The sequence below is a fragment of the Trematomus bernacchii genome, unplaced genomic scaffold (assembly GCF_902827165.1).
Source record: "Trematomus bernacchii unplaced genomic scaffold, fTreBer1.1, whole genome shotgun sequence".
NCBI lineage: Eukaryota > Metazoa > Chordata > Actinopteri > Perciformes > Nototheniidae > Trematomus > Trematomus bernacchii.
This window is the reverse complement of record NW_022987593.1, coordinates 10,404,075-10,429,654: the sequence shown is the minus strand read 5'-3', so window position 1 is coordinate 10,429,654 and position 25,580 is coordinate 10,404,075. Positions and strand designations below refer to the sequence as shown.

The 25,580-nt window shown below is 39.4% G+C and overlaps 1 protein-coding gene across 1 annotated transcript in view; it reads left to right on the top strand.

Moving 5' to 3' along the window:
- The window catches only part of gstcd (glutathione S-transferase, C-terminal domain containing), a 56,346-nt gene extending 31,228 nt beyond the window's left edge, over positions 1-25,118 (top strand). Inside the window, exons 6-12 of the mRNA XM_034130469.1 lie at positions 7,922-8,037; positions 8,387-8,431; positions 8,971-9,099; positions 15,956-16,089; positions 19,136-19,166; positions 21,986-22,055; positions 24,737-25,118. Of these exons, the coding sequence (XP_033986360.1) occupies positions 7,922-8,037; positions 8,387-8,431; positions 8,971-9,099; positions 15,956-16,089; positions 19,136-19,166; positions 21,986-22,055; positions 24,737-24,927 (716 nt within the window). The 3' untranslated portion in view covers positions 24,928-25,118. The remainder of the gene's footprint in view (positions 1-7,921; positions 8,038-8,386; positions 8,432-8,970; positions 9,100-15,955; positions 16,090-19,135; positions 19,167-21,985; positions 22,056-24,736) is intronic.
- Positions 25,119-25,580: the final 462 nt, after the last annotated feature.

Sequence of the window (25,580 nt, the reverse complement as noted above, 5' to 3'; positions counted from 1 at the left end):
CAGCAGAAGATAATGATCCCCTACACCTTCCTGTTTCTACTTCACTGAGCCATTGTAGTGTTCCTGTATATGAGCAAACATTCGCAGTGCTTGGATACGGCCTGATTCTGCACGACCTGACATGTGCAAATGTACTCGTATACAGTGACATGTATGAAACTCAATGCAAAGGTTCAGTCTTTATAGAAACCTTACTTACCTCAGATGCTAAACACGTACACGTCTCCTTTTCCATCTAGTGAGGCGTTTCAAAGTTGATTTATTGGCTTGTTCTTTTACTTTTTTTAAAAAATTTAATTGGATGTAATCTCTGAAAAGTAGTAACTCTTCTAGAAGAGCACCAACATCACCACATCAAAGGATAAACCACATATTTATATATATATATAATCGTTAGGAGATAGTGCTTGACTGTCAATTTCATGAAAGAAAATGTATTATTACCCCGCACTAACAGCTGCCCAGACAGTTTACTATATATATTGAATGTCAAACTTCAAAGCAGTATTTTATATGAGCTTAAATGAATATTAGAGATGACCATTTCCAACACCTGTGGTTTATTTATTCAACATAAATGATATCAAAGTTGGCTTTATTCAATCCTTTTCTTGTGCAAACATACATTCTTAAAAGAGATAATTTTGTACTCATGTAAGGAGTTTCTCTGCAACATAAGTTGTTTTAAGACCCTCCTTCTAGGATGGCCATCTTCTAACATGACACCCTGTGACACCACATGTCTTGGTGGTTGACAGATGACTCTGTCTGGGACATTTTTGTGGTAAACACGTCTGGAGTCGTTTCCGTCCGTCAGGAATTTATTTCTTCCTTGACAGCAAACACCTAACAGGAGCCTACAGAAAACTCCTGTAGGTATACATGACTCTTTTGGGTCTGCCTATAAAACTGGTGTTCACAGTATAGATGGACTTAACAAATCTTTTAATGTCTAACAATATATTACAACACACTTTTAAACTAACTCTTTAACACAAAAGCTTGTTCTTTCTCTGTTCAAAGACAGCATGTTATTTTGTAAAAACACTATGTTTATCCTCAAATGTAATTCCACCTTCCACATTCTTTTGAAATATTTTGCCCACCATGCCAATAACTAGAGTTAGCAACCATTTCAAAACAAACATCTAAATTTGAATCTTAGACCAGCTGCATATATATAATTTGTAGTTTTGCACCAGCATATCCTCTGAGAGGTGTTAGCTGTCGGATCCTGTAAACCTCAACCTCCCCCCCCCCGCCCCACCGCAATGTGTTTACATTTTAATCTGTGAGATGGACCTATTCGATAAGGCTGTGGGCATTTCTGCAGCATCAGGGGAAAAGAGACAAGCTCAGGGCTCAGTGCCAGCAGCGAGACGTGGTAGGCACTTTTTAGGAGTAGAGGACACCGGGCTAATGGATCCTCATTCTCCCCTGAGCGGCCGGTGCTTGTTTTCTCTTCACTGAGCATTGAGAGATGTCAAGGCAGCTGCAACCCGCTAGAATAACAGAAAACTCGTCTCTCAAGAACTCTTACTGGTTCAGTCATCTCTGGCTTTGTGCCAGTAGTTCTTCCGGATGGGATGACGCCGTGCCCCTGTTCACTAACACCAGCAACATCAGAATATTCTGTTTTCAGGTTATCAGCCTGTGACAGGAGGTTAAGTGCAGAAGTGTTTCGGGAGATAATGGCAGAGTGCCATCAGATTCCAACCATCGTTACACTTCGGCAGAGGAGGTCAGGAAAACATCAACTAGAACATGGCAGATTAATTTTCAATTGCAGAGGAAGGCCTGAATTGTGCCCAGCCAAAATGTAGGAAAGAAACAAATGTCTCCATAATGCCTGACTAAAAATCTAAAACTGATTCTGTGGACCTTTTTTTAAATCCAAAAGAACTTGTTTGACTGTATGTAGCATGACAGTTGATATGCAGACACATATCTTCAAACAAAACGATAGACAATCTCTGGACATTTGCATTGAAGTTTGGATTTGAAACAAAGAAAATAATCTTTGCACGTTGGTGTATTCATTTAATCGGTTTTGCGTGTTCCAACATAATAAGATTTTACTATTCAATAACGGCTGGCCACACATTGTATTTTTCCTTTGCCAGTGTTTTCCGCTGTTATTGTTTGTGTAACACAAACAGAGGATTATATTCCATGTTGCCAAAATTCAGTTTGAAAAGAGTCTTTGAATGCAGCTTTTCACACGGTTTCATTTTCTGTAACGTAAGCACAGCTCGACTAGATGTTGTCTCAGTTGTCACTTGTTCAGAGATCAATTCATGCATGATTATTAGCATTTTCAAACTTGGCTTGATGCTAAAAGAAGACAACGTCTGACTAATTGCTGAAACATTAGAGCCCACCCTCTCTCTTGTACAGCCTGAGTAATGACAGAGGAAGAGAGTTGAGCTAATGTCCACCTGTCAACAACTATTCTTCCTAGCGGATCATTTGGGCTTGGCTACATGACAGTTGCATACAGTTTCTGTCACACTTGTGATTGCTGTGTCTGTTTATAAAAGGGGCTGGAAGATAGTAGTTGGGATGCATGAAAAGATGTCGGGGAAAGAATCACAGTAAAGACAAGCCTCTCTACGTCTGAGCTCTCCGTGAATTACATGGTTTGTGATTGTTTTTGTCTCACAAGTTTGGGTTCAGATCAAACTTTTGAGGATTCCTTGTCAAAACTGCGTTGTTTCATTATTGTATCTCATAAACTGAATTTATAGGCGGTGGTTGTGTTATTGTCAATTAAGGTAATTATTCATGTCACCTTGATGCTTGTTCTTAAGCTGGGAACTTTGGCGACGTGTTATGATTTTGCTTATTGGAAAGATAGACTATCCTTCAATCAGAAATTGTGCCTGAACACTTTTTACTCTGGTTGCTAATACTAGGACATTGATAACTGTGACAGAGAGACATTACAGCTGCATTGAATTGATTTCCTATTGATCGGTCACAGCCGCTATCTGCAGATGTACACAGCAAAGGTTCAATTACACAAACCCTCACAAACAAGCCACTTATGGATGTTCCTTTTGTGCCTTCATTAGGATTTGACATTTACTTGAAATCCCTTTACGACTATTCTATGGATTAGCTCACAATTGTGTACAAACATTTCAGAGATCCAAGAAGAGGATTCCTTAACACGTTGGCGATCCTCTGACTTTTCCTTTAGTGCCACCATGATGTTCACATGTGTGGTTTTGAGCCTAATAACTCAGAAACACTTGGAAGACTTGCCATCAAATTTGGTACAGACATTCATGCCCCATCCAGCAGCATCGTGAGGAAGACAAATGCACTGTGTCCATTATGTGTTTAGTGCTAATTAGCAAATAATGGCATGCTAACAAGCTGAACTAAGATGGTGAAAATGGTTAACATTTTAGCTGCCAGCTGTCAACATGTTATAATTGAGCAATATCTATGTGCGTTTTAGCTTCAATACCTTGAGGACAATCTATTTTTCAAAAGCATATGTTAAACTAGATCGTGCCACAAACAGACTGCTATGTGAAATAGTGGGAAGAGCTGTTGAAAAATGCATTCAGAAATCTCATCAATGAATGTAATCATCCTCTCTCAGCTTTCTGTCTGGCGAGAGGATTGCAATTCAGTGCAGAGATCCTCCTGAGACGCATGTTGATGAAGTCTCATGAGGACCCTGGGGGAGGTGCTTTTCTGCGAGTCGTGTCTCTGTGACCTTCTTTGCAAAAAAGACATGTAGGAGCATTACCTCTTGGGCTCATTACCTGAATCCACTGCCTGTTAGGCAAGGGACTGGGTCAATTAATACATCTACTCTGGAACTTCATACATCTCATACAGCATTATTCATTGAGAAGTGAATGAATTCAGTTCACAGGTAGCAGCATCTTTCTGACCCATCCTCTAGCGACTTTGAAAAAGTAACACAACATCCAGATGTTATACCATGTTAGAGTAATACAGTCAAATACTTTTGGCTTTTACAGGTACAGGCACACGTGACAGCAAGTTAAGATCAACATGATAGTTAAGCTTTAGATTTTTAACAATCAGTTTATCCTCACTTTGAGCTGCGTTTTCTTTTTTTTTAATATATGATTTATTTGTGACATTGTCAAACACAGAAAGCATACATAAATAGACCCTCACATGTACAATAAAGGGAGTAAAAGAGACCATTCTACCAGGGTCAACAATACCAAAGAAAACAAACAAACAAACAAACAGACCGTAACCACAAAAAATAACATTGAAATAAAAAAAAATAATAATAATAACAACAAAATCAACATACACATTCTAAGGCAGGGGTGTCAAACTCAAGGCCCGGGGGCCAAATCCGGCCCGCCACTTCATTTTATGTGGCCCCACAAGAGCTTACAAAGAATATAATAAGTTTATTATAAGGTTACGTGCTGCTTTACAGGAGCACGTTGCCCATAAACTACATGTCCCACAATGCATCTCATTTTGTGAGATGCGCACTGAAGAGACTTGCAATTATTTGCCCTAGACTTCTGCTTTCAGACGTAGTTAATTATGAAGTTATTACCCTATCCAATAATAATCCAATGCAGAGGCAATAATATAATACATTATTTCATATATATTATGTATTTATATATGTATATTTATATAGTTACAACCGGCCCTTTGAGTGCAACCATAATGCTAATGTGGCCCACGATGAAATTGAGTTTGACACCCCTGCACTAAACTCTCCACTATTTCCATCAGCTAAAAAGCTCCACAGAGCTGAGGGGAAGCTGCAGATCACATTATCATTTGATCCATTGTTAAAACAAAGATATTGATTAGAGCTGTTTTCAAATCTGACAAGGCCAGTGGTTTTCAATTTAGGGATTATGGCCAGCAGACTGTCGCAGAATGTGAATTTTACAGAGGCCTTACGATTGTTTTTGAGTTTTTCCCTTTGCTCTATGGTTAAATAGGTTTTTGTGCATGTAAATAAAAGTTCCCTCCAGAGAGAGTTTCTCTCCCACACACCTGAACATTAAAGCATGGAAACATGTCACAGTTAAAGGTAGGGTAGGTAAGAATGGAGAAACCAGCTTGAGTGCGCTAGAATTTGAAAGTATCCGATAATAATCCAATGCAGAGGAAATATTGTAAAATAATACATTATTTTATATATATTATATATATTTATCTATGTATATTTATATAGTCTTAAAGTTACAACCGGCCCTTTGAGTGCAACCATCATTCTAATGTGGCCCGCGATGAAATTGAGTTTGACACCCCTGTTGTAAGGCAAGCCACTTTGAGCTATGTTAATGTAAAATAAAAAGTAAATTATGAACAAATGTATGTTTGCAAGATGTAGATGTAGGATCAATGCCCACTTATAGTGCAACAGGTGTGTGGATTATCCTTTGTTGAATACAAAGTCTGTGTGTGTGGGTGTGATCGACTCTGTGAACTTCTACTCAAACAAGACTTTGTTTTGGAGAAAGGTCACCACAGCTAAAGGTCAAACGCATCAGATACCTAATGCTGAGTGGGTGGGCGCAGACAAGCAAACCTACAGTTGACCTCTTCCTTTGTTTTCAATTTCATTTTCTGATGTGCTTTCAAGGAAAAGATAAAAAGTGAGAGAGGTCTTGAGAGTGGGTGTGTGTAATTGCTTTGAATTCACTCAGATAACAGATAGAACAATTGAGAGAATACTTCACACTTCAATATAATGGCACAAGTAACAAGAAGTGTGTTTCATCGCTTAAAATGTGCTTGACCTTAAAGACGACTATAATCAGCAATGAAAGCTTGAAGAATTTAATTGGTGCTGCTTGCCCAAGCCAATTGACACACAGTTTAAATTGTCGCGCATTAAAGGAGACATATTATGCAAATGTTCAAGTTCATATTAGTATTTTGTGTCTTTACTGTGACATGCTTTAATGTTCAAAAAGCTCTTTACTTTTCTCATACTGCCTGTTCTGCAGCACCTCTTTTCACCCTCTGTCTGAAACCAGAGCCCAGTCTGCTCTGATTGGTTAGCTGGCCGGCTCTGTTGTGTTTTGTCAACAGCATAGGCTAAGGGGCGGGACATCTCTATCGGGACACTGTGTTAGAGCGAGTGGAGGCGTGTGGCAAGACACTTCACCCCAAATTGCTCCTGTGGTGATTGTCCACAGTATTGAGTATGTAAGTCGCTTTGGATAAAAGCGTCTGACAAGTAACATGTAATGTAATGTAATGTCCAATAGGAGTGCGGCTGTTACATCAATATGTTCCAGAAGTAAACAAAGGAGTTTAAAACCGAGCTAAAAGTTGCTAGTTTAAAAGTACACACTTGGAGGCAGTATGACTTTATTCTCTGCTCAGGACAACAGTACTTCACTCTATACGAATAGTTTTACTGGTTTAATAATGCTCTGAATGTCTTTTATGGAAAGTTTTAAAGTTTTCTATTTCACATCAGAAGTTTGAGTCTTAAATGGATAATTTGCGCTCTTACTTTGTCTGGCTGTTCTATTCTTCCTCACTAAGCTTTGTCTTTGATTCCCATTTCTATTTCTGCCCACTGCAATTAAAATCTAAATGTGTTCGGATGCATCAAAAAGCCTTCACACTGAAGCCCCTCTGGAGCCACGGATACATAGAAGTGCCTGCGCCTGTGTGAATTACTAATACAAATCAAGCGCGTAGTCTTCTCCATTTCCTTCCTGCTGTTTTTCTGTATTTAAATTCATCCCTCACTTTCTTTATTGTGCTCTCCCTACAACTGGGATCAGTTCAATAACAGCCAGCATGAGAACCTGAATAATGACCCTATAAAATATCCTATTGTTGTCTGCAGAATGAAAAGTCCTTCTTCCGCTCTCTACCTCCCCTGGTGTCGTATACAAAGCAGAGTGAGCGAGAGCGTGTAGGAATAATATTTTGTCTGATACTTCAGTGAGGGAATGAGTATGGGGTAAATGAAACACTCACCACTCTAGATTTATGGACCGGAGATAGCATCTGCGCAGCGTGTCACCGGCTCACTGCCGATGCACCGTGCTAGAAGAAGGGTGATGAAGATGCCAGAGACTGAAATGTGCTCCGAGTTAATGGGGTACACACTGATCGCATAGCAACAGAAAGTTCTGCCACAAACAAAGAGGACACTTTCTGGCCCTGAGGCACGCTTTTGATTATGTTGAATGATTGTATGCTCTCCCTGGTTGGCAATTGCCTGGAAAACTTGCTGATGACGGAGTGGAGGTTTTTTTTATCTGTGCGGTGTAAACATTACCTGAAATGGCTGCTTGTTAAATCCTAATCTGAGCAGTTGTGTGGAGGGAACTTTTGCCCGCTGACGGAAAAGGAAAAGAGGTAGAAAAAAAGGTAGTGTGTATTAATAGATTTTAAATGGTCAAAGATTAGCACCGTTTATAGTATATTTGTGTAGGTGTTTCGAGCCTATAGATGAAAGCACCACGTCCGGGAGTGACTAAGCGCTGCTCTCCCCTATGTTGAATATTGCCTTTTCGTAAGAGATTTTGTAAATGGGGGGGCATAGAGAGATTTCATTTGACACGTATTCTGACGTGTTATGTTGTTCATTGACTGAACTCAACCAAGCTACCAATACATACAAAAAAACCAAAGGAAGCAACAGTTAAAAAAGCAATACAGTGGGAAAACAGATACAACCAAACACACCAATAAACAAAGATGCTATGAAGAAAAGCTCATATGTTTTGGGTTTAACAGAAAAGTCTGTTTATAAAAGTGTCTTAAAAAGATTTAGCAGGACTTATATCCTCAGGCATATTTATAAGAAAATAGTTTTCTTTCATGGCAGAGTTTTTTTTTTTCTTACTTCTAATGGACTTTTCATTTGAACTTTCCTCTTAAAAAAAACACCTGTTGCTTTCCGCTTTGTGCTCTTTTGCAGGGAAAATGTCAAACATCCGTGCCGTCAGGAAGAGGCAACAGCTGAATAACTTGGTTGCCATGGTTACGGAGATAGCCAGGCCTGGGTACACGGTGGTGGATTTCTGCAGTGGGACGGTACGTGGATTCATCCATCAGTGAAGCTATGCATGCGCATTTATCACCGCTCCAACTGATGGATCCATTATACGGCTGATCCATTAGCAGCCAGCTGAAGGGAGCGAAGTCTCAACTTCCCTCGTGTTTTCCTTAAATGACTTGTGTTGTTGGCCGTTGAACACAGACGCACTGGTAATTACCCTCATATAAATGCACGCTCAGAGCGATAGTGCTGCATGGCGAGAGGGTCAATACTTAGTTGGAAAGGGTAGCACTAATCATAATTCCATTCATGACCCCTTTGATGGTTGCTGTTTTCACATTGTGCATTTTCATTTGTTTTCTCTTTCTTCGTGCCGTTTCTCAGGGCCACCTTGGCATTGTTCTGGCTCACACACTTCCAGATTGCCAGGTAACGTGTGTGTGTGTGTGTGTGTGTGTGTGTGTGTGTGTGTGTGTGTGTGTGTGTGTGTGTGTGTGTGTGTGTGTGTGTGTGTGTGTGTGTGTGTGTGTGTGTGTGTGTGTGTGTGTGTGTGTGTGTGTGTGTGTGTGTGTGTGTGTGTGTGTGTGTGTGTGTGTGTGTGTGTGTGTGTGCTGGGACTCGTGACTCTAGACTGGTAACCTTTAAATGGCATTTATCATTATTTTTGACATTTAAAAAGAGATTAGTAGGTAAATTATTAGATGTATTTTTTAATGATAAGGTGATGAGAGTTGAACTGGTCATATAAATAATGTTTCTTTATTAATTGTACAAATAAATCCTTTTATTTTATGTTTGTCATCTTATTCTAGTCTATTTTTCATTTTTGAGAGGTGTATTCATTCATTATTTTTCCATAAAGCTGTGTTTTTATGTTGCCATGTATTAAAAATGTATTGTATCCTATTCCAGGTTGTATGAAAAAGTTGCAATCACATGCAGCTGTGTTGTTTCTGTTTTTATTCAAGGTGATCCTCATAGAGAACAAAGAGGAATCCTTGGTCCGAGCCCAGCGTCGTGGCGCTGAGCTCGGTCTGAAAAACATCGGCTTCATTCAGGCGAATCTGGACTACTTCACCGGACCCTTTGAGATTGGGGTGAGCAAAGTGTTGCTATTAACACTATACAAAGATGCCTTTGCATCAATTGTGTCTCTATTTGATTGATGATCCACAGGTTCTATAGGCAGGTAACCATTTAAAGTGATTTGGCTAATTTGTTAAAGGTCCCCTATTATACAGTTTTTCATCAATATATTATAGGTCTCAGATATATACAAAACATGTCTCTGAAGTGTTTGGCTGAAACACCAAACAGATCATTGCAGCATCCCATAAACCCCTCTGTTTCAGCCCTGTTTCAAAAGTGCTGATTCTCTGTCTGTGACTTTAGATGAAAATAAGGAGCCCCTCCCCACGCCCCTCTGAGAGATATTTGGTTAAAAAGAACTCGATAGTGCTCTAGGAGGAGATTCAGGTGATAAGGTGTGGGGGGGGGGGGGGGTTACCTTGGTTGCTGATTGGCTAATGGTTACACATAGAAAGATCGTCAAGCCAAGAAATCGTTATGACATCATAAAGAGGCCAAAATCTGATCAGCTAATTTTCAGACAGGTTTTTATATAAATGGATCAGGACAAAAAGTGAGAGAATCTTTTTCCCTGAAAGTTTCAGAATCTCTTTGCACAGAGGGGACACATGTTGATGTAGAAAAGACATGAAAAAGTGGATTTTGCATAATAGGTGACCTTTAATATTAATTTAAAGCACTGCACTCAAATGCAGTGTGAAACTTGTTTGTGATGGTAAAATTAAACCATAGCCATAACTGGAAAATAAGATCATTGGGTAGTCACAATATTATCTGAACTGCACCCTGTTTTTCCCCTATTTCAATCAGTATTAAATAGCAGCACTGATTTAAGTCCTTTGTGTTCAATGTCGTTTGCATTGTTAAACTGTAATCACAACCCAATTTGCAATCACCACATTATATTATATTTTTAATGCAAATCACATTGCTTTTCCACACTCACAGTAGCTCTCTAAAAGACCAGTGAAAATATTGTTCGGACACAAAGGAAATGCTATTAGCGACAACATGGAGTGTGCAAACTCTAAAGCTTAAGACGCACAATTTATTTAATCCATTACAATACAGAAAAACAATCCACTGTAGTCCCATTATGTACAGTGTGTATATACTAAAAGTGTACCCCATTATACTATATGGTCATTGTGCTCGTATTATTGAGTTACATGGCAAAGACTACATGTTAATGTCAAAAATGTGCTGCAATACATTTCTGTAATAACCTTATCAACGTGGCAGTCATCCAGTTCCATGTTGCTACAGTTTATCTAAAAGTTAGGATGATGTTTGTAGGCATCATTGTCAAATCAGCTCCCATTATCTGACATGAGCAACATTATATTTTATTTAAAAAGGTTAATAATGATTATTTCGCCAAGACCCGGTTCTTCATATTTCTGTTGATCAATTTCAAGATGTTTGATTTACACTTCATAAACTCTGCCACAATCACAATGTCACTGCAATGTTTCTGATCATTGTATATCTAGTCTTATAAAACGGACAAGTCAAATCAAGCAATCTGATTGGTTCTTAGCCGTGATATAATGAGCGTATATCACGGGTAGAATTGCAGTTACTTTTCACAAATCAGTATCCCTCCGCGTCTGAGAAAAGCTACAACCGTTACAGCTGTTACATTACGTCCGTTACGAAACTAACTAACTAACAAAGCTTAAGATGGAAACATTTAAGGTTAACTTCAACCTCCGGGGTGGCCTTACTATGGAGGAGTGGATTGAGCAGTGCCTATCTCCAGAAAGCACCTAAACGACGACATGTAGAGCTACGTGAAGAGCAGGTAGACCAACTGGAAAAGTATCACCATTCAAAAGCTTTCTGATGCGGTTCTTGAAACAAAGCAGAGACATTATGACCGTTAGTGGCCGCCGGTGCGAAAGCTCTCTCCAGAGCTACTGGAAGCCGAATCTCGGGGACCGGAGAAAGTGGAGCAATATTCTCGCCACGCCAAGCAACAGCCTAGAACAACCTCAACCTATACAAGTAACCACGTTAGCCATGCTACTGATGCTGGACAGTTTTTCAGTGGGTGCACAATAAACGGCAACATACAAATTAATGTAAATAAATAGCCAAATAATGGATCAACGCTCTCTGTCTAATATGTTCGCTAGCTGTTAGTGTTGTTGCATAGCAACCACCTCGCACTATGTTTTGTGCAGAAGGCAACAGAGGGACTATTTTATTTTGAACATCATTATTTACTAATAAAAACTATTTAAATTAGAGTGTGTATTTTTCTTTCATATTGCCACATATGGTAACCGTTTTATAAAAGCAATAGCTCACTTCAGGCCGTCGGGCCGAACCACGCCCCTTAACTGTGATATAATGACCATATAAGAAGTAACATTTAATCCCCTGAGCTTTTTCCGGAAACTGTAAATGCCAACGTTCAATTATTTGTGTCAGTTAAGCTAAGGTGGCTTTCTATTTTCTGAAGGGTAGCTTTTAATCAGAAGCCTTTTAGTGTTCTGCACTTCAGTCGAGCGGTGTGTGTCACGCGTTACCTCTCATTATCGCAAAGCCAAAAGGTAGTTTTACACAGAAATTGACGGGCAAAGCTAAAGTAATGGTTGCCAGCTGTTTGAAGTGTCTTAGTTACCTTGACCATGTCACGCTTTTACATCTTAATTCATCACACACATTTACAGCAACAGAATCTGCCAGCTGCTGGCAGCCAGCAACGCAGTTCTGCCTGTTTGCGTTTAAGCTTAAGATCCAACTTAGTGAATATTTTTAAAGTCTCCTCAGCTAAGTGTGACAACATAATACATATTTCACTAGCTCTATGCTTAATGGGTCTAAAAGGCGGCTTTAGGTAGAACTCTCCCACTGCATGTCAAAACGGTTGCTGGTCCTTTTTAAAACACCCACCACCTTCCACTCAGCGCTTGACTTCTCGAACTGATAATTACCATCTATTTAAAGCGAATAGTTCCTTAACTGTGATTGTTCACTCGGTGCTTGAATCTGGCTGCCACACTAAAAGGTCTTCCTATGCCCTTATGAAGAGTTTCTGGTCCTGTTTCCGCACAGGCGACATTTCCCTCTCCCGTACATTCTCCATCATCATCATCAATCTTCCTCCGTGTTGTTATTTATACGTCTCAGGTCAGTGTCTTCACAAACATGTTGAGGAGATCCATCTTCCTGCCCCGTGTCACAGCCCAGTTTCACAAAAGCCAGATGTTCTACTAGCCTCAATCTTAACTCTCTATTTATACCTGCAGTAATTAGAAGCTATTGTTCCAGCGTCGTCACTCCACTGAGACCCGCTCCACTTGGCAAGAAACAAACAGATCATTCATTTCTACAATCACGCGCACACATGGATTTTAAATGAGTGTTTAGAATTATGTATAAAACGGGTGCTTAAAACCTGTTAAGCCCCAAAGCCCCCCTCGGCGGGTCTTTTTTTCGGGCGGGTGGTTTTCATTATAAGTAATGGGTTCTTTGTAGGCGGAGGTAAGAATTTACCTTTTTTTACTATGTTCCATCTGAATTTACTCTGACTGAGAAAAATCTATATTGATTCTGACACTTCTACATCCAACTCACAGATGTAACCTTGCTTTGATAAAAGAAATTATTCATATAACCCTTTTTTCATATAACCCTTTTAGAAGTGAAGTTGTAGTCATTTGTTTTGGGCATGTCATTTTCGAGCCTGAAACCTGAAAAACAGGCTCGGGGCTTAACAGGTTAAGTTTATTCTTTTCTGCACTGCTTGACATTCATACCTCAAACTCTGTGCATCCTTAACTGTTGCTGTGGCCAAGCTTCTTCTTGCGTGACACAGATATTTCTACCTGAAGGAGCCAACCATCACACTGGGTTATGTATTAAACATGGCTCCATTTTTAGTCACGCTCATTAAATCAGGCTAATTAAATTCCCTATTCTTAGTCACTGTCTGCTCGTCCTGTCTGCAGTTAAATGTCCCAGGTGTAAGACGAGTGGAGCGTCCACATACAGCGTATATTGCTTTTATTCTTTCTCTTGTCAGATAACATTGAGCCTCGGAGGCAGGTAAAGTTGTAGATTGTTCCTGCATCCAGATCCATTATCGGTTCGGCTTAAGGGTGTGATTGTCTGCTATTGATTTTTCCTGTAAACTTCGTTATGCTTGTGTGGAGAAAAATGTACTTGTCGTTAAGACTTTAAGACTTTTGTATGTGATCAATTTCAATAAGATTTTATCAGCTAATGTCATTCCATTTTCTTCCTGGTTCTTTTTATTATTATGTTTTTTTCCAGTCAAATCTATAATCCCATCTACCTTTTGAGAGGAACAAAACAAAGCACACCTAGTTTTGCAAGATTATCTTAAAATAAGACTTTATTTATCCCGAAGGATGAATGAACTGAACATGTAAAACTCCAACAAAGCAAAGCAAGACTCTGAACAATTTAATGGGGCCCTATTATGCTATTTTTCAGGTTCATAATTGTATTTTCTGCCTCTCCTGTGACATGTCTCCAAGCTTTAATGTTCAAAAAGCTCTTTATTTTTCTCATACTGCCTGTGCTGCAGCACCTCTTTTCACCCTGTGTCTGAAACCAGAGCCCAGTTTGCACTGATTGGTTAGCTGAGATTGGTTTTGAGATGTCCCGCCCCTTAGCCCATCACATACAATGTGTTGGAGCACTAGCCAATAGAAGCACGAGTGATGTGATAACATGTTGATGTCACTATGTTACGTAAGTTAACAAAGGAGTCCAATTGAGGTGTTTCAGGCAGAGGGGGGTGTAGGAGAAAAACACAGGGATTTTAGCCTTTGCAGACCATTTACATGCACACAAACCTATAGAACACACTGCAGGAGAAGGAAAACCCCAAAGGGCATAACATGGCCTCTTCAGTAACTGTTGCGTCACACCTTCCTGCTACAGTATTGCACTGTGGAAGAATGCATTGTTGATTAATAAACGTTTTACTTAGCTGTACTGCACGAGGGTCTGATGGGACAGGGCAGAGATGTAATTACTCGTATAAGAGTGAATAATGAAGCCTTATTATGTCTGTGTTGTGAATATTGAGAGGAATATACAGATGGAAACAGCTTTTCCTCTCCCCCAAAGACTCATTTATAAAGGAACACAGTTTAATAAATGACCGTTGGTTGTTGCATATTGACTTTTTATTGCAATAGTTGTGTACAAATGTGATTATCCGGGCATGTATAAAATACTGTATGTCTATTGGAATACTTTAAATCAGCCTTGTTTATATTTTAATCTTCCATTAACAAGTTTTTAATTATATCCAGCATAACATTTTAGTCACGGAAATTGCTTAATTAGACTGAGACAAAAGACAATCTGAGTCATTGATTAAGCAATGCTTTTTAAATCATGAATTGGAAATGCAGAATTATTTATCAAAACATATCAGAATGTTTTTTTTTTCAAGTTGTGTGCCTTATTTTGGTTGAGTGGTTTTGTGTGTGTGTTAAATTCAAGGCTAAAGGCCATAAAATGTAATTAGGATTTACCCCAGCATGACTAATGCACAGCATTAAGTAGCTGGGTAAGAGTAATGGTGTTACTTTGTTAATTATTTTTTCTTTAGATGTGAGAGGATGTAACATCATGCAATCTCTGATAGGGACTCCTCATCAGCCGTCAGAAACAAGCTGTTGAGAGAACACAAGCCTGTCTTTTCCCTGATGCCGTGAATATATGCAGAATATGAAATTAGGTGTCAAATAGATACACGGCCGTGCAGGTAATTGATAACAATTTCCCAGTTTTTGTAAAATCTTTCATGAGCAGATTCTCCTTGTTTACCTTCATCTTCGAATCAGTGCACATCTTTCTGAAGTGGAATAAATGCTTCTTTGATGATCAACATTCAGAGACCAAACTCATCTTGTGGAGCTGTTAACGCAGATGAGAAGACTTGGTGTCTACTTCAGACTGTGAAATGACATATAAAAAGCATTCCATGTTTTCAATACGCACCTTGTTGTGTATTTGTGAGCTGAAGGATTGCTACAGCTTCCCAATTTCCAGGGAGCGCTTAAGCATGTCTGAGAAATGCACACCGGCCCAGACATTTCAGTGACTTTATGAGAGTGTTTGGCCACGTTTAGACTATCTGTATCTTCTCTAATCTTTTGTAGCTGCTGCCAATCTCTGCTTAGCCCCGTCCTGACCGAGCTTTAACTTCTGCTCTGTGGCACCGCTGTCAAGGCAACGTGTAGGAATCAGACTCCCGGACGCCAAGTGACAACTTCTTGGAAGACAAAGAATAGAAATTTAAGACGGCTGCTCGAGTTGGATGGGGTTAATTTCAATGAGCCTGTTCAGCTATTGTCACATCAGACTGTATATGACTCATTTTATGTGGCCCATTAGCAGAGAATCTATTTAGCTAATGCACGCTTGGGAGGAAATCATCTGTTTTTCCACTATACTTTGGATATTATATCCATTGCATCTAATGAATGATAATGTGTTTTTGCAGGCTGGAATGCATGCAGGCTTTAATATTGTCTCTTTTTGCTATCTAATATATAACCACACCATTACTAATGCATAGCTAGGTGTGCAGCCCCACGCACTGTTTACCAACTCAATGGGAATCCTGATGCATTCGTGCCTCTGCCCCTGAAGCACTAATATATTTTGTTTGCTCTAACACCCCAGACTGCACCTCTGAGAGTATAGATGTATTTAATAGCAGCATCCATTATGAAGTAATCAATGGGATTGAGTGGATGCTCTCAAGTGCTCTCCTGTTTTTACCTTGCTGTAGGACAAAGAGGTTTTTTTTAGGAAAGCTTAGGATTTACTCGTGATAAACGTTTGGTTTCTTTGTCCATTTCACTTCAGGTTGCCCTCCATGCATGCGGCGTTGCAACGGACATGGTGATGGAGCATTGCATCAAGGCGGCAGCGGCCTTCGTCATCAGTCCATGTTGCTACGGCTTCATCCAGAACGCAATCAAGTTCTCATTTCCCAAGAGGTTTGCACTCTTCTGTTTGTTTCTGACCTTGTTGTTTTCTTCTGTTGGCTCCCATGCTTCCCTTCTCTCTTAGTGATTTATTTTGTCTTTAGGGGCTCTTGCTCTCCATCATTTTCACACTTATTCTCCAACTCACTCTCACACGTACACACAATATCCGTATAACTCTCGTCATTGCTTTTTTGTTCACCTCCTGTCTCTTAGCACCACCACTGACAGCACCAGGCAACGGTGTCATATCGCCAACTAGATCCTCCCCTCATCCTTTTTCAATCTCAACCCCCGTTATAGTAGCAGTATCAACGCTGTCTTGGATATTAAAGAGTGAAAAGAAAAGCCAGTTGGAGGCACAGACACGAAATGCAACTCTGGTGGAAATGACTTCATCGCATGCAGTGTTACACAGAATGAAGTTCATTTTCAGTTTTAGGAAGGTTGTTTAGAAAAAAACTAATGACAGAAAAGCAAGAGGCAATAGTTAAATGTGTTGATCCTGCTGTTGTAGCAGCGCTGTGTTGACTAATGGCACTGTAATGGCTCCAGAGTCATCACAAGGTATTATGCTGCTGAAACCACTCAATGCAGGCTTCAAAACAAAATGTTGCTGTGAAGAATTGCTTTTTGTAGCAACTGGGAGACTTTGATCACAAGAATGTTCAAATGGAGATACCCATTTAAATTGTTGAGCTGATTATAGTTGTGATTTTGTCTTTTAGACTAATTACACCAAGTTTCTTGTCTGGGAAAATAATATCGTGTTTTGACAGATTTTGTGTTCTGATCTAGTCGCTGCCTATTGTTCTCTTATGATTATTTAAAATGTGAGTAGGGACACCTAAACTTAGGGGAATCTTTTTGATTTCTGTTAGTTTTTTAAAGATATTTTTGGGGCAGAAGTGCCTTTTTATTATAGATCCAGAGGTGAAAGTGGGAGATATTTGGGATGACGTGAATTTTTTTCCGCGTACTGTGCGGCAACAGACACCAATAATGGGCTAACATCTCTAACCACTGAGCTATCAGTCTTCCCAGAAATGTTTTTTTTTTTATCAAGAAATGCTGAGAAATTGGTCATATAATTATTTAACAATCAAGTTATCAAGTGTCAATCCAAGTAAAATCCAGCTCTCTCTTCATTTCCCTTGTCTTCATCTCTCCATCCACTACTCAGGATTTGATTTGAGTTCCTGCAAGGTTTCACAGGTTGTAACTTTAGTCACAAACAGCCTGTTGTACTCAGATAATCTCAACAAATGCCTCTTTTTCTCAATATTTAAAGTACTGCTGTAATAGTTGTAAGTGTGGTAGGTAATACACTCAAATTGAACCCTGTAGATGTTTTGAGTATAGCAGTAGTGGCCTGTTTCATGTGGCACTCAGCAGCAGTGATATGCCAGAAAGGAATCATGGTAAGCCTGTTGGGAGAGGTACGTGACAGTGGAGGAGGAGGAGGGCTTTACTGTTTCTGTTTACATGTGGTGGTCAAACAACAGTAACATACCATCAGTCCAAAATACATACAACCAATTGGCATAATACATCTATTGAACAATGTTTATATACGACAAAATATACCTTCATGGGTAATGAGGTCTTTAAAAACATGTCAGAATCAAGTTTATTGCCAGGTACGTTTACACATACAGGAATTTGCTTTGGTATCTGGTGGTGTGAACATACATAATCTAAGAAAAATAATTACAATAGTAGGTAAAAAAAGAAGTATATAAGGTAAGTATTTTTAGAAACAATTTAGCATTATTTAGCAAAAGGAATATTTACACAACATTTACATTTAACTATACAAAGAACCTTAAAAGCTCAATGACATTGGATTGTTAGACCATTGAATCCATACCTTAAGCTTAAAAACAGCTGAGGTTCAATCGACCGGACTTCATTCTGAGGATTGATATGACTGCAAATAGTCCCTTGATCCTCCTTAGCAACGGTCATGTTATCCGAAGCAGCGGTCTGTTAGCGAGAATGAACCTTCCGGAATGTCAAATTTGACCAATCAGAATCGAGTATTCTGATTGGACTTAACCTTGTAATCAAAATGATTAAAGAAGGATAACCTTATTGACTAGTTTATTGCAGAATCTCCACCAAAATACCACCAACAAATGTGCCAGTTTGTTTCAGTTATAATGTTTAGGCTAATCTCCCCTCTAAAATAAGTTAGCATAAATCATAGATATTTTTGTTACGGTTGCCAATACTTTTTTTGACAGTGGTCAAACTGTGTACTGTTACTATGATTCAGTTTTTCTAATATTCTTCAGGGACCATTGTGCCTGTAGGAGGGCTCAGTGTACTGTACACATATTTAAGAGTTTTCACATACTTACTTATCCTTTCCTCATTTTTTTTGCAAACTTGACACTTCACCCCTCCTGACTCCTCATAAAATATTAAAGAATGTTAAAAAAAAAAGGACTTTGCAGCTGTAATTGACAATAAGAAGCTGTGTGTCTGCAGGGCAGTTGTGCAGTGTGTGTGTGAGGGGCCTACAGTACGCACCTGACTGTGTCAATCTTCATCCTGCCACTTTTAGTGTTTTACCCTCAGGTCATGTTCCAGGTACTCAGGCGAATACTGTGCAGGTGTACACATTCCTGGCAGTTCACAGGTTTTTATGAGCGGTAAAACTAAACTCTCCGTTTCATTAACGCCTGAACAGTTCAAGTTAAACCGAACACTTCGTTCCATGTGACCCGACTGGCCCCTAACCCCTGACCCTCCTCATGTTGACTTTTAATTATCTTTGGTGATTATGTGACTACATCTTGCCAACAAACAAACTCTTTTCCCATGTCATTTCAAAAGCCCTTTTTTCATTTCATTTTTCCTTCCCAGAAAGAAAGTGGTTTGTTTTAGAGGTTAGTGCATGTTGTTTGTGGAAAGTGATTTCCCACAGAGAATAAAGTCTACACCCTAGAGCTTAGCAAGTAAACATACGACTTATAAATGTAATAAACACATTTTACTCCCCCAGTTTGATCACTGCCCAAAGATGTTCAAATATTTGTTTTCCCTTTTACAGCAAGAGGTTCCAGGAGACTCTGACTTCTAAGGTATGCTTTTAAATGTCATTTTATCCCTCTATTGCATGTATTATTACTTTGCACTCTGTGAAGTTCAGAATACTCAAATACAGCAACTCGGTTTTTACAAGGATTGTGTTTGAGATTCTCCCTGGGTCATGACTTGCCTTAAAACAGCCTTATGTCGTCAGCTACAAAATGAGATGCGTTTTTCTCGTTGCTAATTGCTTATTAATTCAGTAGTACAATGGAATCACAGAAAACTATTTTAAAAGGTTATAGTTTTACATATCTACAACAGAGGGAAATTACCCAGTAAAATGTGGCATACCACAATTGTCACCACCCAGCACACAAAGAAACCACATGAAAAAATGTTCAGACGTACCTTAATTAGCCTCCATTAGCTGTTCCGTAAATCCACTATTACATTTGGGCATAACGTTCTTAACTTCCTTAATAATTGTAGGTATTCATCTCAAATCTTTCCAGTTCAAACCAGCATTTTGTCATGTTTTGGCTCAGGGCAAACATATCAAAATGTTTTGCTTCCATTTGTCTAGCGAAGCAGGCCCTTTATATTAGCATGCTAACATTAGCTTCCGTTAGCTACGTGCCTCCAGGCGCTTTACATGTAAACATTGAATAACAACTCATTTTTTTAATGTATTAATTAAGGGATTTGTTCATCTCTATTTAGAAATGAGTCTACACTCATGTTTGAAATAGGCAAACATGAACCTTATCAAGAGCTAAAACACTAAACACTGAATGACACGACTTCATATTTATAGGTATTAAAACGTTCTTGTTTTCATACAGCCTTACTGTTTTGTGTAGTTTTTCATTTATTTGATCATATGTATTGTTAAGCACAGTAAAAATAAAATGCATTAGATCATCTTAGCCACAAAGATACTACAGGCAGTTCAGTCTCTCAGCCCCTTATCGCTCAGCACAGACACCACACTGTACTCTGGCCCGTCCCACGATGATGTATGGGACCTGTCAGAGCCCCCGGGGAGAATCTCTGCAGAAGTTGCTGCAGGTCCATGGAAACCTCAAGAGCCGACATGTCACAACATTGGACCACCTTTAACTCCTTTTCTGTTGTGCACTAGAAGAAACAGACTTTGACAGACGTGGCTTGAGAGGGACAGCAAATGATATGTTATTTACAAGACGGTGGGAAATTGTTTTGACTTGTTTTCACCCTTTCTCCAAAAGCACAGTGAGCTAAATAAACCAGAATTGCCATATTTTCGGTCTGGAAATTACAAGCTTAACATGTACGTAGCCCATCACACAGCAGGAGAAATCAGTATATGCTATTTAAACCGGCAGACACATTATCTGCCACTTTAAACCTGAGCTGTAAATCTCCCCTGCCTCTCCTCATGGTTTTGCTTCCAACAACCATGTTTGGTATTTGCTATTCATTCAGGCTGAGTGTCCAGGACCCCACTGTTTCCTGTCTATGCTACTGAACCCTCAGCCGACACTCGCAGAAATAAAAGCAGCATTACTTTGTTTTAAAGCAGAACCATAGTTGTCCTTCCTGAACAAAAGTTGTTAAACAGAATGACAGCACAATGACGAATGGTGTATCGCTGGAACAAAGGGCTAATGGTGTGCGATATTGGTGCTGAGAGCTAACTTTAAGCACCTATACCGTGGCCTTGCGTTCAGCATCGACCCTGTGGAGTGAGAAATCAAATCAATTAATGTAGACGCGAGGTAGAACTGATGAAGCGCTCACCCGATACTCTTTGTCCATGAACTGAACAAACCATGGCGAGCTAAAAACAGGACAGAAACATTTTTCCTTCTGTTTGAAACTAAAACACAAGTTGATCTGGCCTTTTCGGAAACTTTACAGGGATGTTTCTTGTCTAAGAATCTTAGAAGTTTACAATGTGGTTAACAAGCATGGAAATCGTTCCTGTTTTGGTTTCCTTCTTGATCACTTTCACGTCCTACAACTAGTCGGCTTGTTTACAAATGATGCACACAATAGAGGGAAATCAATCTGGAGAGACAACGCACTAAAACAAGGCTGAGAGTCTGCATTCATGCTAGTGTCTCTGTGCAGCTGTATGCTAATATCAGCATGCTATCATTCTCACAGTGACAATGCTAAAATGCTGATGTAATATGCTGTAATGTTCGCCAGGTTCACCTTTTAAGTTTAGCCTATTGCCATAATAAAGTTAGCTAATTAGCACTAAAACAAAAAACCACAGCCATTAGTTGCAGATCATAAACCGAATTGGAAATGCAAACCTTGGAATGAGAATGGGTGAAAAAAACAAAAATATTTGATTTGGTCACCAAAACAAATGTATTTGTATTATATTCAGATATGTTGTTATATTTTGAAATTGCTTAAAAAGCTTAAAAATCAGGATTCTCTGGAGGAAAAGTTAAGGGATCAAAAAAGTCATCCTTTATAGAGTATGAATGTCTGTACAAAATATTATTGCAATTCACCCAAGGACTTGTCTGGACCATAGTTTGGTTTCAAATACTTTAGGTGTGAGTTCTTACATGGAATTTGAAGGTCATGTGATGGACTAGTAATCTGCTGAAGACTTACCTCTCAGCTCCACAGGATAAGCTGCTAAGATGACTAGATGGAAAAAAAACATGCATTCTTGTGTGCATGTGCATGTATAACCCTGTTCGTTTCACTGTATATGGCTTATCTCGGTTGTATTGGTTACAAATTGCTGCTCGATCCAATTGCTGGTTATCTCCATGGCAGAGCGACTTGACAGATACCATCCAAAGCTATTGTGGTAGAATTAATTAATAAACAGTTCTTGAACTAACGTTTCTTCTTGTTTCAGGAACACATGATCCTCTGTCGCTTCGCAGACCAAACTGCTGTCCAGCTCCATCCTGAGAGGAGACTCGTAGGTACGGTTTACACTCTTTTACTCTTCCATACTATTTATTTTTCTCAAGCTATGCTACAAAAGAATTGCAGTACACGTTGTACTCTGTATCTGTGATGTGTATGTGACAAATAGACATGATTTGAATGGATTGACCTTTCCATAATGCTGACAATAGACATGGATACTCTTTACAGATGCATTCTTCTTTGGCTGCTGTGTTGAAAATGTACATTTAAATGCTTAATTTCATTGTTTAAAGTCAAATCAAACAATCACACCTAAAGTTAGTCTTTGTTTATTATATAGTTCGGCGTGATGGACACCAGCATGGCAAAAAAACAACCAAAAAACCCTAAACCGTTAACTTCAGGGTTCTTACGGTCATTAAAAACCTGGAAAAGTCATGGAAATTGAAAATGCTGATTCCAGGCCCTGGAAAAGTTATGGAAAACAATATTTTTCCCAAAGTTTTGGAAAAGTCATGGAAATGTAACTAAAGTTGCATCAAATATAATTTATATTTTATCTAATTGCCAAAATAGTAATATTATAATGATAATAAATACTGTATCGTATAGTAATGAAACGTAAAATGGCATTTAACTGACGAGGTATTTTGCTGGTGAGAGATTTTAGTTGCTTTAGCGTGTAGAAGCTATTAAGCCTACTATTGGATTTGTTTTAGATAGGCACAACATGTTTCATATGCAGACCTTATTTTCCTGTTCCATGTTAAAATAAACCATTTTCAGTGGTACCGCTGAGAAAGAGTAATTTTTTTGGTCATGGAAAATTAGGTAAAGGTCATGGAGAAGTCATTGGTGAAAAAGTGTATGAACCCTGTAACTTGGTACATGCTGATGTTTTGTTTTTAAGATTTGTTGTTACAGTGTGAGCTTCTTCTCTACTCTTACAAACGGTCTAGACGTTTGAGAAGTGTCAAAAATGTCAATGCTGGATTTGTTCAGTGTGACGAAACAGCTGCGGTGAACAGCTGCTACAGTATACGATGTCGGATTCAAAGTATTTTGTCAGACCTTCAGGCCTGTGCTGGAGCTCCACTGTACAGTATTTCATTATGTGGAGAACATTCTCTGCCTGATCGTTCTCCAGCTTATCAAAGCTTCCCCTCTGAATCTGAGGAGGCTCCCAGATGCCTCGTCAGTCTGAAGCTCTTTCATACGTACCTGACACCACCTGTCACGGCGTTTCTGCTTTATACCAGCTAACAGGGCCCAACCTCTCCCAACATTTTCTCACCATGTTTGATCCAATTTCTCCAGAGCATACCAGTGTGACTGTGAGCAGCATGGCAGACCAAAGCTCACATTTACTGTCAGGCACTGGTGTAACAGGTGGCAAACACAATTGAAGTCTGTCTAAAGGAAATACTGAGAGACAAGTGTGATAATCAGTGAGAAAATGTTGATAATAGAGAATGTTCTGTAGGGGCAATCTTAAGAACATACAGGAATACCTACAATAATACAGTAGCACTATAATGAATGCTTCTAAAAGGTTTACTCACTAAAATGTCTTAAAATGGAGAGACTTGTGTTTTATATTTTTTCATCGCGGGCCACATTAACATTATGGCTGCACTCAAAGGGCCGGTTGTAACTATATAAATAAATAATATATATAATGTATTATATTACATTATTGCCTCTGAATTAGATTATTATCGGATGGGGTAATAACTTCGTAATTAACTACGTCTGAAAGCAGAAGTCCAGGGCAAATAATTGCAAGTCTCTTCAGTGCGCATGTCACAAAACGAGATGCATTGTGGGACATGTAGTGTATGGGCAACGTGCCTCTGTAAAGTGGCATGTAACCGTATAATAAACATATTATATTCTTTGCAAGCTCTGGCGGGCCACATGGAATGAAGTCGCGGGCCGGATTTGGCCCCCGGGCCTTGAGTTTGACACCCCTGTCCTACAGCGTCAAACCCTACCGGGCGCGTTTCAGAAGCGGAGCGTCTTGCGTGTCGGCTCGCAGTTTTTGTTGATTTGGGCATATTTCCTGGACAGGCTACTTCATACAGACAAAGTTAATAATAATTGTAATATTCCAGTTACAAACGACATGAATCAAAGATGTTTTGCTGTATTTTAGTGGTAAAAAAATGCATTCATCATCGTAATTATTCTATATATATAATGTACACAGTGCCTGTAAACCGGAGGAGAACGCTGGCATTTCTCCTCCTACTTGAAAAACTACGGAGGGATAGGGTCTGTAAAATTAGTTTATTTTGGGGATTGACTGGATGCTCTGACCGGTCCACTTCCTGCCGGCGCTATGCAACGCCTCGCGACACGTCGAAAATAGACCAGCCGCCTATTTTTAGCGGAGCCCATCGCCGAGACGCTTCTGGGACGCTTCTGAGCCGTAACGCGGCACGTCTGGTGAAAACGTTGTCTTTGTGGCTAAGACTGTGGGATCTGTTGCATTTTATTTTACTGTCCTAAACAATAAATACGATTTAAAATAAAGGAAAACAACACAAAACTGTAAGGCTGTATGAAATCAAGAAAGTTTTTATACCAATAAACATAAAGTCATGTCATTCAGTTTTTTGTGTTTTAGTCCTTCATAAGGTTCATGTTTGCCTATTTAAAATATAAGTGTGGACTCGATTCTAACAATGTCCCTTACAATGATTAAAACTACCTTTTTTTTTTACCGTTGCAGGAAAGCAGTGCATGGGCCTCGTGGACTTGGACCGCTCCTGGGCAGCAGAGGCTCATGGGTACTCGTTGCAGGTGATGACTATGGAGCCTGATAGCTGTTCCCCAAAGAACAACATGCTGCTGGGAAAGCCTCCGCACAAGAGTGGACAGGAAGTCGATGCTGGCCAACAGGAAGCAGCGCTGCATAATTAGGACTGCGAGCAGCTCGGAGTCTTCAGTTCAGCTCGGTCAGGGTTTAATTAAGTACCGTGGCTCCTGGCTGTGTGCTCACTCAGAGTACCACTATGTTTTTATCCACACTCTTGATTTTATCTTAACTTATTTTTTACAAGCCATTTTTGTGAGAAACAGACTTGGAAAATAAAGGAAGTTATTTCTCATTACACCTGGACTACCAAAAGTTACTACTTTTAAAATCTTCCTCTGACTTAAAGCAATCATTTTGTGTTTTTTTTAAAGCGATGAAACAGAGAGCTGTTTGACAACTGCTCCTCTCCCTTGTTAAATGCTAAATTGCTGGACGCTTTGTAGTGGTGAGAGCTCCATTCTTTCATCAACGTTCGTGTCTTTGCCTAAACCGTGTGATCAAGCTGTCAACGCAAACAGAAGCAGCAGGAATTACACACACACACATTGTGAATTAAACCCGCCATACTTTCAACATGCTGTTTAGTCTGTATACCACCTTCTGTGTTAAAACTCAGCAGTCTGCTCTCTACAGTATGCTGCCAGGCTTTAACACAAGCAGGAGAAATGCAGTGCTATGAAGTAATCTGCGCCTAAAGATCAGATAGAGAATTACCATTATCTACCGGTGTGTGGTGTGTGGTGTGTGTGGTGTGTGT